The sequence below is a fragment of the Lagopus muta genome, chromosome 7 (assembly GCF_023343835.1).
Source record: "Lagopus muta isolate bLagMut1 chromosome 7, bLagMut1 primary, whole genome shotgun sequence".
Lineage (NCBI taxonomy): Eukaryota > Metazoa > Chordata > Aves > Galliformes > Phasianidae > Lagopus > Lagopus muta.
In genome coordinates this window covers 49,323,603-49,342,558 of record NC_064439.1, presented here as the reverse complement: position 1 = coordinate 49,342,558, position 18,956 = coordinate 49,323,603, and the positions used below count along the sequence as shown (strand labels likewise).

Here is an 18,956-nt window from a genome sequence, read left to right as displayed (position 1 = left end):
ATAAAAAAATACAGCATCATACCAGAGGCTATGAAGAAGAATAGCCCTGTCCTAGGCGAAACAAGGACAAACCTTTGGTTACGGTTGCCTCAGATCCCTGTCTTCCCTAGATTGACCAGCTGTAATTCCCTCTGCCTCACAGCCTTCTCATAATCCTCCTGGCCTCCTCTGGAGGTGGTTACACAGGCCTATGCCCTTCTTGTGCTGGGGATCTCAGAGCCATGTACAGTACTGCAGGCAGGATCTGTGCTTATTCTGCTATGCTTGCTTATATCTTTATCATATACTTCGAAACATCCAGGATATCCTTTTTCTCCTAATACTTAGCATGATCCCAAAATATGATCTGTTGGCAATTAAGTACAATAAACATCTTGATACCACTTCCAAAGTCATATCCATATTCAAAGGTTATCTAAATAATAATCCTATTAAAAGCAATATCTTCCTTTGTCTTCTGATTCTCTCCCTTACCCATTCCAGATAGTTTTTATCTTTTCTATGTACTAAAGGGGCATTTTTTTTGTATGTACTTCCTAGTCCTAATTTGCAACTCAGGAAAATGAAGCTGCAGGACACTCAGATTTTGCTTCATTAGCACCATAAATAATAGCAGCAAAGACAAAAATATGAAGACTTCACTGTCAAGTAGCAAATGAAGAAGTTGTTTCCCTTGCAATCTGACTTAGAATTCTGTTTACAGAGCAAAGAAAGCCATCATATCTGAAAACCAATTGGAGTACAACGTTCCAACAACTAACTATCATTAGAAGTCACAACACATTCCAAAGAGGCCAATATGAAATAGAATTACTGTCATATTACTATGGTCTCCAGGACAACTTCAGTGACATTCTGGCTACTTAAAACTCTGAGGGATAATGTCTGCTCTGTATTAAGCTGAGATCCTCAATTGAAATTTTAGAGAATAACAGCCAAGAAAAGTGCCTGATGCAAAACATATGAACTAAAGAGATGGTCATGTTAATTTAGATTTGGTTATATTACCATATCAGAGCTGCATAGTGAAAAAGAACGTCTCCATACAAAGCACAACCACTTTTCTTACATGACAGAACACTGTTTTGCAAGATAACATTCTCTAAGCTCGTAAAAAAGAACTCTTCACTTAAATCACAGTCAAAACAAGACAACTGTGTAAGAGTCCTATTGATGGCTCCAGAAATCACCAGAAACGACCGCTAGAAAAACAGATTTCCCTTATTGTAAGAGCAGCAAGACCTGTACAATGAGAAGATGTTACAAAAAGAAGAATGCTCACCCATCTCCAAAAATCTAGGCTTGCAGAAAAACTCCACAGGGGAAGAAACTCCAGCAAGGGATCCTTCCCCAGTGTCAGTCAGCCCTTAAATGAGGTTCAAGAGAGGTGGAGCCAGACTCCACCCCTTCCAATCACACAGGTGAATTACCTCCATCTGTGCTCCCAGGGCTGACTGGTTCTTTTCTTCCAGGTGCTCAATCAGTGGCTCAGGCCGTGACTCTGCAGTTCCTATACGTTTATGTATTCAGAGAACTTATAACTTAGCAGGTAGAAATGCAATGTATTACTGCCAAGATACCTGCACAGTGTTTGAGTTCCACAACTGCTATTTCTCATACAGCTTACTGCTGTATGATGCCATATGTGACCTCCAGGCAGCATATAATCAGTGTCAGTCTCAAATACAACTAGCAGTTTGTAAAAGACATGTCACGAAAACTTTTAATGGAGACCACTCCAAGCACTTGAAATATATATGCCTTAGACAGATGCATTTTGGGAAAAAGAGATCCAGAAGTCCAAAAACTATTAGATTCTAAACATCAGTGTTTTCTGAATAAACTGTCAAACTAGAGCTAGAGATACAGTGTAGAAAATAACTCATGCCAATTTTCTAGGGTCACTTTAAAATTTGAAGATGAAGTTTCCTTTAAAAAATTCAAATTAAAACCTAATAATCAGAAGCACAGAAATGTCTGATGAACAATTATATAACACAAACAATATTAATTGCATTATCCTGTTTGTGGAATCTGCAAAAACAATGCGCTCCAAAACTGCAGAAAAATTAAATGTAAAATACTTCTTGCATATTGTCAGTCCAAGAGAAACCAACTTATTACAGTATTTGTTAGAGCCTGGTTGCAATTAAATACAGGAAGGATATTAAAACTTCCAAGAGATTTTTTTTTTTTTCAAGCCACAACAGAAGAAAAAGCGCAATTGCATAATTGGAACCAAATCCAAAACCCACTTCCTTCTTATTTACTAGCATCATCTAAAGGACACCATTTAGATGCTGACGCTGAAAGGTCTGGAGCTGACAACTGTAAATCATCTGAAAGTCAAAACTTTCAAAGGAATTGTATGACACGGGTTAAAAGTTTATAGATGATAGATACAGAAAGTTAGTGCTCACTGCAAAATCGCATCCCAGCGGTCACTGCATCTCCTCAGTAAAATTCTAGAATTCTGCTTTGCTGCACAGAAAGAAATCTTCTTTTATAGTCACAGACTGGCATAGAGCAATTGGACAAAACTGTCTGATATGTAACATTTGAAATAAATGTCTTTTTAAGATATTCTAACAATAACAATTTTAAGAGACCAGGATTTCATTTATCAGATACTTTTTCTGTATGAACAAGAAAAATAACGCACAAACTTGCCACTCAGAGGGAAAGTTCTTTAAAAAGTGTAACTGATAGCTGAATTCACTTCATGCCCTTTGTCATTAGCATATCTGTGCAGAAAATTAACATCAAAAGCAACACCCTACAAAAAAAAAAAAAAAAAAAAAAAAAAAGAAAGCCACTTGCCTTTCTATAAAGCATGTAGAAAAGTGACAGCAGAGACACAATTGGTCGTGCACATACTTAGGGCTTTTCCTATAAAATGATCCAAATGTGGTTCAGGGATTTCAATCTATTTCAGAACTTTAACTCCTGGAGGTTGTTTTTCTCTTTTTCTTTCTTTTTTTCCCCTTCACCCTTCACCCCCAGCTAGATCAGGCTGCCCAGAGCACCATCCAGTCTGACATTCAATACTTCCAGAGATGGGGCATCCATAACTTCTCTGGGCAGCCTGCTCCAATGCCTCACCACCAGTGAATAATTTCTTCCTCATACCTAATCTAAATACACCCTCTTTTAATTTAAAGCTATTACCTCTTGTCCTATCACTACCATCCCTAACAATCTCCTGCTTTCCTGTAGGCTCCCTTTAAGTAGTGAAAGGCAGCAACAATGACTTCTGAAAGCCCTTAATAATGCTCAAGGAATATATTATACACTTGTTATAGAGAGATAGATATTATTTATAGACAGGTATTATTTATAAGATACTTTATATGTTCATATACGCTCATATATATATGTATATTTATATATGTAGTCTTGAGTCAGAATTCCCAGTTCAGGTGAAAGGATGGACAAAAGAATAAGCATATTAGCTCAGTGCATGAAACACTGACAGAAGCAACAAGTTTCATATACGTCCCTGCTCTCCTAACTGAATAGCAGGACATTACAGCAGCACTTTCACTCAGCACACAGGAAAAAAGACTTTTTCTCACTAAAAATGACCATACTCCAGTGAAACTCACACTGAAGGAGAAGCAGCATTTCTTTGGCAATGACATCACACAATCAGCAGCAACAAGAGCAAACTAAAAATCTATAGTTTCAGGTTGCTTGTTTTGATGGTATCTGTGAGAGATCCCAAAGACTCACTCTTTTAAAGACTCAACACACAAGGAAGACCTTGCCTTAGATATCTCAGCTTGGTATGTAAAACCATAACCTCTCTGAACAACCCAATTCTACCACAGTAATTGGTAGAATTATTAAAATATTACCAACAGAAGCATTATTACAATATTACCAACTAAAATATTACCAACAGAAGCATTGAGAGCAATTTTTCTTACACTGATTACTTAGATTTTTTCCTACTGGTTCTTTTCTCATCTTTGATGACACTGACCCTTCAAGATTTACAAGTAAAAATAGTTTTTGTTTTTTTAAAAAAGAAGAAGAAAAAGAAGAAAACAAACCAGGATAACTAGAACTCTAGATCCCAGGGAGACTTGTCTGTCAGCTGCATTTTTCTACACCTATTTTAACATGTTTTCAATGGGATTGATCACATTGGTTTGTTTCCTACCCCAAAATCTCAACCAAAAATAATTTTCTCCAATTAAATAAATGTTCTCCTTAAAGTCTTAAGCGAACATCCTAGAGCAAATTTTGGACCAGGGTAAGGTTATCTTATACAAAATACGTATTTTCTGATTAACAATTTATAAATGTAGTCTATTACAAAATATCAACACATTTCAGTTTAGTGTACCCAACTTTGAGGGAAAAAAAGAAACATTTATTTGGCAATTAGAATGCCATGTATGGAATTACTCTTTAATAACTTTTATAAATACAATTTAATAACAAGTACAGAATAAAATAATATATAAAAAGTATATATATAAACATCCCTTCACCATTTTGTACTTCTTCAGCTAAGCACATAAGGGCCAAAAATCACATATCATGCACACTTTGTTCACTTTGTTTTGTGAACACACAGATATCTGAGTGTTCATTCCCTCTCATTTATATGCCAATTAGTGGCATAAAGGATAATGTGAAATATCACAAAGATAGAGCGCTTTTTTTTTTTTTGCACAGCCAAAGCTGCCTTAAACAAAATAATTCCAAGGGCAACTGTGCTGACAAAGCTGACAAAGGATGAATTAGGAGTTGCACCAACACATAGCCTCATTTCTTTCTACTTCCAGCATTTGATAAAATGCCAAATAATAATCCAGAAGAGTCCATTAAAAGCCAAACAACAGCAGAAGAAAGAATCATGACATAACTGATGTTCAAATGGCAATTTCAAGTTCTCATGATTAGTTGTATATGATACAGCTGTCATCACGTCTCTGTCTTTCCAATTTTGATGAGATTTTTCTACAGCGGCCTAGAGAAAATACTGCATATTCACACTTATTTTATTCTCTAATTTCCAGAGTCAGTAGGCAGACTTCTCAGATTAGATTACTTTTACATTTCAGTGATCCTTGATTACTTGACAATTTTGGTCAATTTTGTTCAAGCCATTCAATCACTCTGCTAGTTTCATGGCCCAGTGCCAAGTCCTCCCTTCCAATGGTGGTTTTACCATTTACACTCGTCTTTCTTCAACCCCCTACTACAACTGCTTGCTATCTCTGCATGATCAAGGCTTGATTAAACTGTTTTAAAAGAACATGGAGGTCTTCTCTAAAAATTGGAAAACAGACATACTGCTGTAATAACTATAACCATGTCATATGAAATGGGCACTGCCAGAGTGGCATAATGAGGAAGTTGTCACTGACACAATTTATTTTCATTAGTATCGTTGTCATAAATTATACTTATTAATTTGCATTAATTTGTATCAAAATATTGGATTTCAGTTCAAACATCTTAACAACTAAAAGTAGTTTGTTTGTTTTTTAAATTCTTACCTGAGATGACAAGAGATTGCAGTCAATGTGCATTCCTTTCCCCGTCTTATGCTTCTGAAGCAAGCCAGCCATAATTGCTCCACATGTATACAAGCCAGTAGCAAGATCTGTCATGGCTACTCCTACTCTAACTGGTTCACCACCCTAAAGAAAAGGAAGGCAACACTCCAAATGAAATAAAAACAAACAGAAAGCAAATAGAAAAGAAAGGAAAAGGAAGAAGAAGGAATAAGCAAACCATTAGTTTGTTTTAGTATATGCCACATAATTCTTATCATAAAAAGCGTTTACATGTTTCCTCATCACAAGCAACAATAGATAAAAGCATCTTTGAGTGAACCAAAACATAAAGGCTACCCTTGAAAAAGAGGTATTGCAGTATTTACACAATCCCATCAAGATGTTGCAAAGCCTGTAAACTGTAAATTACTTTCTACACTACTTCTTGCTCTATTCTGATCAATACTTCAACACACAAATGCTCAGAGGACAGAGATACTGTTATAGACAACAAAACAGAAGTCAAAGGTCTAAGGATTTCCACAGCACATATTTTCACAGTTTCCTCTTACAGAACACTCCTATACTTAACAAGTCAAACTACTATATTGCTATATTATTTTTAACACAGCAGACATGTTTCTGCAGCAGTTTGCACAATTTCCACTCTTCCTCAGTGTGCCTAATAAGATAGTTCAGCAACTATCATCCCCCTCCTCCCCTAAATCAGTTTCTAATGTCCACCTGTGCCTTTCTGTGACAGGATGCATTCTCTAACTAATGTGAAATAGATTCAATTACATTTTCATATCTGTCCTGTGGAACAAGAGATAGGAAGCTGCTTTATGTGAACAGTGAAGCTTCACATAAAGTGCTTGAACATACAGAAGTTCACTCCAGTGCCTTGCTGTTGCAAACTTGCCACTAGTTTACACTTTTATTCATGATAGCCTCAATGTATTCTGGAAGATTCCTTTCCTGATTTTTTTTTTTTTTTTTTTCCCTTTGACATAACTTCTCTTCCCAGTTTTACATCAGTGCTACAAAAAGTGATCCGCTATAACTGGAAATTGGTTTGAAATGACATGCACAGTAAAAGTATTAATAAAAGTCCAGCAGTCCTTACAGAATGGAAATAACTTGCTGCAGCTAATATTAACCAGCGAGGGCTATATTTTTTTTCAACAGCTCTGAACTATACACTACGTGTACTCTTTTGTAGTCATTTGTTTTTAAGCTGAAGAATGGCCCCTCTGGTACTGCAGATTCTAATCATGTTTTGCTGTCTAGTGTCCAGTAAAATAAAAAATGTTGCTTCAACAAGAAAAAATGCTTACTGAATAGGCCGCAGCACCATAAAGCTACCTAGCACTGAATGCAGTGATCCACTTGGAGACGTAAAGGGCACTTGCATCCAAGTTGTTTTTATTTAAGTTCAAATTATTGCCCCCATGAGTTTCATGACATTTTCAAAGCAATATTCATTTGACACTGAATATGTTAAAGCAAAAGCTTTCCGTTCATCAAATAAGAAACTTGAATGTGGTGGTTAACCAATAAAGTTATGTCTTCCAGGACATAATTTATGCCCTCAAATAATAATTTATTTATAATAAATTATAAATTATGTCTTCCAGGACAATAAAATTGTCATCGGTATGAACTCAGTCCTTTTTGCATATTTTAATTTACAGTTAAAAATAAAATAAAATAAAATTAACTGAATCTGGCCCGAAACAGCAACTTTCATTTCAAAATGAATTTCTGGTACAGATTTATATAAAATGGGTTTGAAGTTTTCATACACACTAGAATCTCAAATTCCACAGGTGTCATAGCATTTCTGATACAGAGGTAATCGAGTACATATGTATGAGTTGGAACTCCATGCAGATTTCCTTATCTGCACATAAAAACATGATTTAAAGGTAGCATTCTACAGTAGATAAATTTGGTTCAGTCAACAAAAGCACAAGTACAGCTGTTTGTGCCTTTAACTCTTCAATATTGCAAAAGCTACAGTTCCATTTCAAGGTTCACAAGAGAACTTTACTTGAAAGCCTTTCAAAACAGCCAGCATTAAGTGATTTCCATAACAGTAACTTCTTAGGAAAAATGCAAAAACAGCAAGATTCTCAAAATTTCCTCACGTTGGAATCTTTTCTCATTTCTCAAAAAAATCAGGTGAAAAATGCACAAATCTTGCACTCCATTCAACAGTTCTATTCCATGTGTTAAACATGATATTACTGTGTACTTCTGGCCCTTTCCACTTTCATATCACATTTTTAATTATTTCACTACCTAAAATATAACTTGGAAAAAAATAAACATTTCCACTGTGATCTACTGCCTCAAACTAAGTGTTATACACAGTATTGCAGGAAATGTTATGTACGTGATCAAATTAATGAAGGTTTAAGCTTTACTCAAATTCCTGTACTAGTAATACAGAGATTTCATAGTATAATACTGAGAGTTACTGTATAGAAGCACAGCTGCTCAGTATTCAATAAAAGTCAACAGCAGCAGCAAACTGTCTTAGAAATTAAATCAGTAGCCAGATTGTTGAAATAGAGCAAAATTTGCAGTACTTAATTTCTCTAAAACGCAGTCCTTATTGCTATGAATTCTATCAATTTTAGAAATGTCAAGTACAGAACATAATTTTACTGTTCTATTGTTAAAATGCTTTGTATGGTGCTGTAAATACAAGAGCTGCCATGAAAGTACTGCCTCTTATCCTATTATGATGGCCCACGATGTCAGAGGTGGTTGTTGGTGGCATGGCAGCAGAGGTTGACCCTTCCTGCAAATATTCTGTTACATTTTGTTGTCATAAACAGATGAGACAGTCATAAACAGCAGAGGTCTGACAAAATGACATCTGACACAGAAGTGCGTGCAAAGCAAAACTCTGTCACTGAATTCCTCCGTGCAGAAAAAATTGCATTCAATGGCACTCACTGATGCTTCCTGAATGTTTGTGGAGAGCAAACAGTGGATGTGAGCACAACGAGGTGGTGGGTGGAACGTTTCAGCAGTGGCAGAAGTGACAGTAGGCCACCTCCATTGGTGCAGATTTTGAGAAGCATGGCATGCAGGCTCTTGTTCACTGCTGGCAAAAATGAGTAGCTAATGGTGGTGACTGTGTTGAAAAATACTGTTTTGTAGCTGAGAATTTGCTCTGTCAAGCAGAGTCATTTTGCTCTTTGTATCCGGTGTAGTTTCCATGGAAATAAATAAGAAGTATTACTTTCAGACCAATCTATCCACACATTAATGTACCTTAAATTAAGCAACTCACAGATGTACGTAGATGTCTTTTTTCTGCTCCCTAACTTTGTAGTTTGTCTACTACAGCTAAGAGCTCTAAGGCACTGCAAGCACACTACTCAGTTTGTCTATTAAAAAGAAGTTTCTGCAGAGCACTGTTATACTGATATTATTATGCTGATTAAGTACAGCTACTGCTAGACAACACAAAAACATCATAACTTTTCTTTCTTTCTTCATCAGTTTTAAACACATTTTCAATTTACTGTAAAAAAAAAAAATAATAATAATTGTAATCTAGTTTACTAGGGTATGCTCCAAAGGAACATGTTGCTTTAAGGACTTTAAGTACAAATTCTTGTTATTAGGCAAAAAATAATAGTTTAATTAAAAAAAAAAAAAAAGCCACAAAAGTGAGCAAAACTCTTTTTTCTTCTTTACTTTGGTCATTTCTCCACATATTGCCTGAAATAAGCTTTTGCTACATTTTTTCATAGCTGGCTCTGTTTAGAATTCAGAGATACTCAATTACATGCACAAATGTAGGACATGGGAGTTTTAGTTGAAAATAGTAAATTTTCAAGCAACCATTCAGTATGATTTTAAAACTATTTTTGTCAAATTTCACTATAACAAAAGGCACACACATCTTCAGAGCTACTGACCACTCAAGTCTTTGAAACAAAACTGTCCTCTGTACAACAATAAATGCTTTATTCAGAAACTGATAAAATATATGACCAACTGCAAAAGGAAAATCAATAATAATAAGGCGTTTTAGCATGTTTATTTTAATCATGCCAGAGAATAACTAGATTTGAATTAACTGCTAAAAGTCCCTAGTGAATAGATGAAACTGTTACCAGCAATGATTACATGATTTTTGCTTACACTGCCTCAATTCCAGGGGAGGCGATACCAACATCTGAATTTGCAGTGTAGATCTTAACACAATCTTTTAATTAAATCCATCTTCATAAGTGTTGCTCAGTAATACTGCTCTCATAGCACTTGCAGTTTCCATCACTCACATACCTAAAACCATTTTTCTCTGAGGTAAAGATACATATTCTATGTATTAGTGTAATCCAGATACTAAGCTACCCCTGTAATGCTTCCTGCACTGCTGTATGATCCAACAATCTTGGATATCAGTGGGAATAGCAGCACATAAAGCTTTTCCAGAGCCACTAATGGTATGTCCCTGCAAATTTTCTGGCGGGGTGATTGAAAAGCTAGAAGTTATCTGGATGGCTTTACAATTCCAATGTTTAAAGGTCTGATGCATCTGTTATATCAAAGCACAGGAGAGGCTTTCCACAAAAGTGTGGTTTCATTATCCAGCAGCTAATCTGCCCATTAAAGTTACTGAAGTGACTGAAAGTCACACAGATTAAGTATTGATAACTTATTCACTGGAAATTTAGGATACCAGTCTTCTTCCATTTTCTGTTTCTCAGGCATTGACTTACTTTCTAAGGCTGGAATGAGATACCGCATGGGCAATAGTACTACCATTTCATTGCCTTCACAGAGATAAGGCCTCTTGTTGGACTGTGGAGGGCATACATAGCAGAGGTGTTAACAAAGGCTAGCTAACACCACAATGTGATTAGTACATGGAGCATGTCACAGATCCTACTAAGTTTAAAAGTTGAGAGCCATACCTCGTGCCCTGTGATATGTGTGAGACCAGAAATGGCAGCTGCAATGGCATCATATCCACTTCTCTGAACCATTGGACCAGTCTGTCCATAACCTAAAACAGAAAGACAGCAAACAGTAATTCAACCAAGTGCAACAAACACTTCTTACTATTGAAAATAAAAAGGAACCAATATTTTTCGTCAGCTTCTGTTCACAAGTTGTCCAGACTGTAAAACCACTTAATGCTATTTTATTTTACTTATTCCTGGCACAATGTTAAGATTAATTTGTTTCTATCCTGTGCAGGTGATGCATTTGATCTTAATTTTGGACAGATTTGGTATCTCCACTTTACTTCATCATGTCTTCCAAAAAACACTATGAAATTTTCATTGAGATCCTCCTGGATCGGCTGAAGAGGTTGCCAAATACAGAATTCAGTTTGACCTACCTGGCAGGTACTATCACCTGTCAATCACAATACAGGCAAACAATTAAAGGCTGAAATTAGAGACCATTACAATACTACTGTGCCTGTATAATGCAAAGAGCCAAGGCTAACTTCCTTTTGCTCTTTCTTTCACAGAACTAGCGAACACCACCACACTAAGTGGAAGTCAACAGGGAAGCTTCTCCTGGAGAAGCTGGCAGCCTGTGGTTTGGACAGGTACAAACTTTGTTGGTAAAGAACTGGCTGGAGGACCAGGCCCAGAGAGGTGCTGCATGGAGTTAAATCCAGCTAGCGACCGGTCACAGGTGGTGTTTTCCCCAGGCATTGGTACTGGGGCCTGCCCTGTTTAATATCTTTACTGATGACCTAGACAAAGGGATAGAGTGACCTTAAGTAAGTTTGCAGATGACACTGAGCAGTGAGGAAGTGTCTGCTGGGGTAGCAAGGCCCTTCAGAGAGATCTGGATAGGCTGGATCACTGGGCTGAAGCCAATGGGACAAAGTTCATTCAACAGGACCAAGTGCCGGGTCCTGCACTTTGGCCACAACAACCCCAGGCAATGCTACAGGCCTGGGGCAGAGCGGCTGGAAGACTGTGTAGAGGAAGCAGACCTGGGAGTATTGGTAGAAGCTTGGCTGAACATGAGCCAGCAGTGTGCCCAGGTGGCCAAAAAGGCCAACGGCATCCTGGTTTGCATCAGAAATAGCGTTGCCAGCAGGAGCAAGGAGCAAGTTCGGTTTTGGGTTCCTCTCTACACTAAAGGCACTGAGGTCCTGGAGCATGTCCAGAAAAGAGCAACAAAGCTGGTGAGGAGTCTGGAGCACAAACTGCAGGAGAAATGGCTGAGGGAACTGGGGTTGTTTAGTCTGGAGATGAGAAGGCTTAACAGAGACATTATTGCTCTCTACAACTACCTGAAAGGAAGTTGTGGAAAGGTTGTAGACAGTCTCTTCTCCCAGATAAACAGCAATAGGACCAGAGAGAATGGCCTCAACTTGTACCAGGGGAGGTTCAGGTCGGGCATTAGGAAATATTTCTTCTCTGAAAGAGTGCTCAAGTGCTGGAACAGGCTGCCCAGGGAAGTGGTTGAACCACCACTGATGGAGGTCTTCAAAAAAACATTTTGAATAGATGTTTACATTTATTATTACATTAATACAACATTTAGATGTTGCATTAAGGTACCTGGTTTAGTGGGGAAATACCGGTAGTAGGTAGACGGTTGGACTAGATGGTCTTGGAAGTCTTTTTCAACCTTGGTGATTCTATGATTCTATGAAGCAAAAGTATTGGAATTCTATTATTTAAACTAATACAAACTGTCAAAGCCCTTACGAGTCAGAGATTTAAGTTTCTACTCCTTAAAGAGGTAGCAAATTCAAAAGTTTTCTCCTGCTTTCTTTTCTCTTTTCAGAAATCTCTAGCAGAAATACCCTAATTAAAGGAGCAAACAGTTAGGAGCTGTTACAGTCAAGACCGTTACTATGGCTAGCACTTGTAATACAAAGTTTCTATAATACTCTGATCTGTGAAGACAGCATAAAACTAAATAGATAGATAGATAGATAGACAGATAGATAGATCATCATGTATTACAAGAAAAAAACCTCTCAGTCTTCCAAATTCCTTTTATTTATTCTCCCTAAATAACACTGTGGTAGCCTGCTTGGTAGATGTGACAGTCAAGGTTGGGTTTATTGCTCACAGAACAAAATTAAAAGTTGTTACACATAAGGACAGCCATCTTCAATTCCTCCATTTGGATCAATGTTATTTAGTACAAAATTCATAAGCAGCTTCTAAAATACACTGCAAGATATTAATGATCACTTCTGAACTGCAGTTGAAGTACTGTGTTACTCCAATTACTACTCATTAATTCATACCAAGCAAAACAATATCCAACAAATAAATTGATTTCCATCATTGTGCTATAGAATACCTAATTATCTGCTAGGACATTTTTCTGGGACATCTGGGAGCCAAGGAGGCTAAGGAGGAGCTCAGCTTCTATGCTCAGTGTTACAAGGAACATCAGCATACTAAAGCCAGCAAATGGACTTTATCAACAAAGCCACAAAACAAATATTTCAGAAGACAGGATTCACAACTTTCTTACATTCAAATCTCCAGCTCATTGACTTGAATAATCACAAAAGAGAAGCCAAAATTACTAGTTTATCCAGTGTTATTAAAAATTGTTTCTCTGACAATGGCTGACTAGAAGACCCTAAGGAGCAATTAGTGGCCTTTCCTCTCATATCAACACAGTTAAGTTCCACACACACACAAAAAAAAAAAAAAGTGTTTCAAGCACAACTCAACTTGCAAATAAAATGTTGGGTCCACACAAAAATGCTCTGATGAGTGGCTCCAAGCATACATCGTTATCTCACTGAGATGAAATGGAGCATTAAAATCATTTAAATATGTGTGGGTCCACTTCAAAAACCAAATCTTGCTCAATAATAATAATAATAAAATACTCAAAACAACTTTAATTGAATAGTGAAAAGCATATTGAAGTCAGTGAGAAATTACGCACTGGTCTGAGCTATTAACAAAGAGAAGTCATCTCAACACGTCTGCTCACACAAATGTTTTCATAAACAGAAAACATCTGAAAATTAAACATTTAGTACATAGACAGAAAATTTATGGTTTTTTGCACTGCTCTTCTGGCAATGACAAACATCCATCCTTTAAACACTAAACTGAGGAAAGGTGACAGGCAAAATTTCACACATTTTACTAGCAGCATTTTAGAAATGTTGATTTTAAGTCCTTTTCCACATAAGACAACAGCCTGATTTCAAGACAGAAAAAATTATTTGATGCCTCCCTGGTTAATTTCACAGGTCCTAGAGGGGTGTCTAATTGGCTTTCAAAAGTCACAAAAAATTAAAAAGGGAAGATACAAGACTCTGGTCTTGATTTGAAGTCTGAATTGAAAAAGCTAGTGTAGAGGCAAACATCTCTTGTAGATGGTGTGGCACAGAGCCTGTTAACTGCCTGGGAGAAAAAGAAGCCATCTAACTATAAAAGTTAAGTGACAAATAACTACTTCTAAAAATGAAAGGTCTTATTATCTAGACAAAAGAAAACAAAAGCTGAACATTATTGAGTAAACTACACAGGTCAACGGAGGAACCCTGTGCAGATGTTTTAGAAATAACTAGGAATACAAGAAGAAAAGGCTTGAAAGAGAACACACATGTAGAAAACCATTAGTCTAGTTGATAAATCTCACCATAACACACATGTACATGTATACTTATATTAAAAAAAAACAAAACACTGAAGTTATTAAAATACCATCTGAAGCATGTGTTTGTCCAAAAACACTGTGTTCACATTTGAATTCACTGTGCAAAAGCACAAGTTTGCAATCAAACACAGTTAAGACTAAAAATAAGTTCCTGCTTAGTATAACATAGTTCAGGCCTTATCAACTTTAACCAGTACACAAAACACCTTTCCCTAGAAAGACAGCTTCTGCTAATTATAGAAAGAATAGGCTTCAGAGAGGCAGTCTCTGAAAGGTAAAACAACATAGCTGAGCACACTCTTGCTCTGAACTGCCTTCTAGTGAATCGTAGTACCAGAGAATTTTAGTTAGAACTGAACTGAGTATTTCTGAAATAATTTCAGTTGGAGAAGCGACTGCACGAATCCTTGGCCTCAGAATATACATATCTGCATTGTCTGAGTTTGAGACAATATTTAAGGCTTTCGATTCCTGTAAAATGGAATCTGGAAATAAAAAGGGAAAAAAAAAAAAAGGCGGGGGGGAAATTGTACCCTTCCCCCCTCTCCCCCCCCCAAATCCCTATTCTATAATATTGATCTGATACCTGCCACAATATCCTCTATCCAGATCTCACAATTGCTGCATATAATCTGCTTTACTCTGCTGCAAAGTACGCATCAGTTCAATGGGTGAACTGACTGTAGGACACAGTAACCCCCCATCAGACCACTAAGTTTCTCCTAAGAGCTGTCATTGTCCATGAGTGTCCAACCTTATAGCTTGCCTGGGCCGCATTGAGTGACGAAGAAAACTGTCTTGGGCTGCACATAATATAATTATTATTAAAACATAAGAGGGCAACAAAAACATAGAACCAGCAGGTTGGACACATATGTATAAAATCACCAGAAACCCAGACTCTAAACGTTCACTAAAGGACTGATTTCTCAGCAAATTCATTTACACCTACATCTTCCTGGATCTGTCCTGATTCTTCAGCTAAGTGATGAAGTTTTCCTTAAAACAGAACGTGACCCAAGTATAAAGAATAAATTGAGCTGGATGCCTTGCATCAGCTTAGAGAAAACAAGGGCCCTTGTGGTATGCATGTACAAAGTGAAAGCCATAGCCCACCACAAGCAATCCTGTATTGCTCATGACATATCAGAAAATAATGGAGAAGTGACCTTAAAGGCTACACTTAGCATCCCCACTTATTCAGAACTTTCCTTGTGGCCAAAGACAAACCTGCAGTTGAAATGTTACAGTATATTTTTAACTAAGACTGCCTGAATCTCTTTTTGGTAGTATGCAGCATAGCATACATTGTATGAATATTCAAAACAAGATGTGCAACATGACAAAGGATACGTCCCCTCCCACATATACTGGAGCACACAACAATTGAAGTTGTATAAAATAGCATATGAGATGGAAATGCAGCTAATATGGAATAATAATGCAGGCCACATCTGTTTCAAAATGCCTGAAGTTGCTTGAAGGGCAAATTGGCAATGCAGAGCAATATGAGAAAGCTCAAGATGCCTAAAAATATTTACACAGTAAATCTGAAAGACAATTAAAACGTATCAAAATAAATACTAAATTACTAAAACCCTCATCACAAGCTGGGGGCTTACAGAAGAAGTAACTACGTAAGACAGTAAAGGCAATTTTTTGAAGATTTATTTGGTGAAGGAAGTTCTCAGCAAGTAAGCTTCCTGTAAACACTGGCAATATATCAGCATTTCAGTTAGAGACAGAGGTGAGACTGCTGCCACTATCCGACTAAATTACAGCACATCACAGCAATTGCTGACAAATGGAAGGACTGAGTATTTGTAACAAGAAAGATCAGAGAGACCTAGCAAAATAAAGACACTCTTTATTGGGAAATAAAACTTATTAAAAGTTGGAGATACATTCCTGCCCTGATGAAATGGAGGCAATTAATGTGAAACAGAAGCCACCTCTGACATCATGAAGGTAACCATTCCTGCGATTAGTGTGCGGGTGCCATGTGAGGGCACTCAAGCTTTGAAACATACCACAGGAAAAATGATAATATTTACAGGCATCATACAGGGTTATTTTTTTCCCCAAATTTTTACATGTCATAACAAATGACTGCTACTTTATCCACTTAAGTACAATCAAAATTGTTAGAATATATTTATCACACAAGACACACTTTGCTTTGGAATCCACACTAAATAATTCTGTTCTGGGACAGAAATAAACATTATGAAGTGAGAAAGGTCAGGCTGAAGATTAGGAAAAATGCAACAACGGTAAAAGCTGTTAGGCTGCACAAAAGTGTTATTAGTGAAGCAGCCAAATGCCAGATGCTCAAAAATGTCACATTAAATTTAAAAATGCTAGCAAAAGCTGTTCCCAAAAAAAGATCTGTTAGAAAAACAGACTAATGTGTCTTTCCAGGTTGAGCTTTATAATACCATGTAATCTACAACATAGCTTTATTTCATTTTTGCCAGATGACAGCGGGACTTTTAGCTACATTTATGGCAGGCATTCTTCACAAATTTTAAGAAAGCAGGCAAACCAAATAAACAACTTTGTCCCAGACGAACTTCCATGTGTTTGTAGATCACATGCTATTCCAAGTCCTGTACTAAACATGCATTTGGACACTCCAGTTTGCTTACTTAGGGGCTACTGATGATACGATGACAGAAATTCCTAACGTGTATAAAACCAGTTCATTCTGACTAGGAGCCACATGCAAACATCTGGGACAAACAGACACCAACGTGTTGCAATATCTCCACTTAAACAACATTCACCTTAGAAACAATATTTTTAGGCAGGTAACTTTTGATCCATATGGGTTTTTTAGAAGGGTTAAAAATACTTCTTTATTCCTCAGGCTGTCGTACACTTGATTTGTATTTGGTGAAATGTAACAGATGCCCTAGCATCCACAGTCTGCACCTTCCAAAAAAGCAACAAAGAAAAAAATAAAAAATAAAAATAAAAATAATTTTAAAAGCAAGCTTGGCTAACGGCACAGAACCTGGAAGGAAGGAAAATCTAGCATTAGTGCAACACCTGGAACTATCGCTCTCATTTCTTTAATACCATTTGCTTTCAAGCTACTGATGGCCTGGTAATTAACTTCTACAGGGAAGTCTGACTACACTATTATACTGTGTCATAAAAATAAAAGTCAGCATTTCTCATGATGATCTTTGTCTAAAACATTCAGATCATATGCTAGAGAAAACCAAAAGCCATCATTTCTGCACTTCTTCATGATTTGATAGCATGATAAAATTTTATAAGACAAAATATAAAACACATTGTACTAAAAGGAGAGAAAAAAACAACATGGAGACATGCTGTCAACACAGACAAATTCCCTGTAGCTCAATTCCCACATGAGAAATGACATTATAAAGTGAGCGTGTATAGGATATTCTGAGCAAAACATAGAAAAATATGTTCAACATAGGCATTTCTACAAATAGGGACTAAACATTGTCACAAATTCAATCCAGATAGATGGCTATCCCTGCTGAATAACAAATTAATGAGAAACACCTTTTGACTTGTTCTATTGCCAAAAGAAAACATTCAATTAAAGACAGCTTACAGCTTTACTTAATAAAGATTAATGAAACAAGCAGAAGAACACAAGCAATTCTCTATAATGAGAAAAGCCAAAATCTAACAGACGTATTATATGAAACTTTGCAATGTCAGAGCTGCCAAAGAAGTTTGCAAAACCAGTAACAACTTGGAAAATGCTTGCCATGTGTTGGTCAGAAGGAAAGGAAGTACAACTTCCTGGGTAGGCAAGCTTACGGGAGATCAGGGCTGATATGAAGAAGGTGAAGTCAGAGCAAGCTCTCAGGAGAGATGAAAAAAGCAGAAAATAAACGTAAGTCAGCACACAAAATCTCCCCAGCAATCTGAGAAATAAATTTCTTTTCTCCACTGATGACTGTGAATGCGTACAGTATATAAATTACTTCAATGCTTTTACACATGATGATTTAAGCATCTGAGTATTAAACAATATCATGTGTTATAAATTGGAAGGCAAAGATAATATGATTAAATCCAATCATAACTTTCCGCTAGTATTTAGCTACTGAAAGACTAGAAGGGGACAAACAATAAGCTCTGCCAGTTGTCCAGCTCCATTCAATTTTTATGTGATCTGAGCACTAAGCCTCATTCGACTCCTCTAGAAACACCAACCACATTTCTGAGACGCAGCCACAGACCATCTCAAACAATGCAAGTCTGGTTTTCAGCAGACTCGTAAGCAGGTCTGGAAATTCCCGGGACATGTTTTCTTGCTCTTCAACATGTCAAATAAGCCAAGAGAAAGCAATTGTCTCTATAACCCAAACTGTAAGCATCAAAAGGGTGCTCCTATCATTCACATTAGGAATTTCAAGGCATAATTGCTTCCCAATCTAAGTGGAGGTGCTATTCTAGATGGCATCAGGAATCAAGTGAAACTCAGTGACCATTTGCTAAAAGCAAGTTCAATTCAAAGCTTAAGCTCTCAGAATACTCTTGGATTAAGTACTCAAACTCCCTCCCACCCCCTGTAAGGAACCTCGGGCAGAACTAAAATTCCCCATTGCTGTTTTGACTTCATACAAATATTCCTAGCTACATGCTTGTAAAGATAAGGAATCATTCCTTGTACCCTGCTTGGTACAGTGGATCTTATGAGTCCAAACACTTACATAGTAAAAGCCCATTATAAAATAATGAGGCCAACCGCTCTGAGCAGCGCAGCACAGGCATTTCCTTTAACCCATCCAGGTTTAACACTCTCCC

General features: G+C 37.0%; 1 protein-coding gene across 5 annotated transcripts in view; it reads right to left on the bottom strand.

The window, feature by feature from the left end:
- SUGCT (succinyl-CoA:glutarate-CoA transferase) overlaps nt 1-18,956 on the bottom strand; it is a 328,914-nt gene that overhangs the window by 276,848 nt on the left and 33,110 nt on the right. For all 5 annotated transcript variants that reach the window (XM_048951255.1, XM_048951256.1, XM_048951257.1 and 2 more), the window contains exons 7-8: nt 10,457-10,548; nt 5,514-5,657 (exon numbers count right to left, since the gene is read on the bottom strand). In XM_048951255.1, the coding sequence (XP_048807212.1) occupies nt 5,514-5,657; nt 10,457-10,548 (236 nt within the window). The remainder of the gene's footprint in view (nt 1-5,513; nt 5,658-10,456; nt 10,549-18,956) is intronic.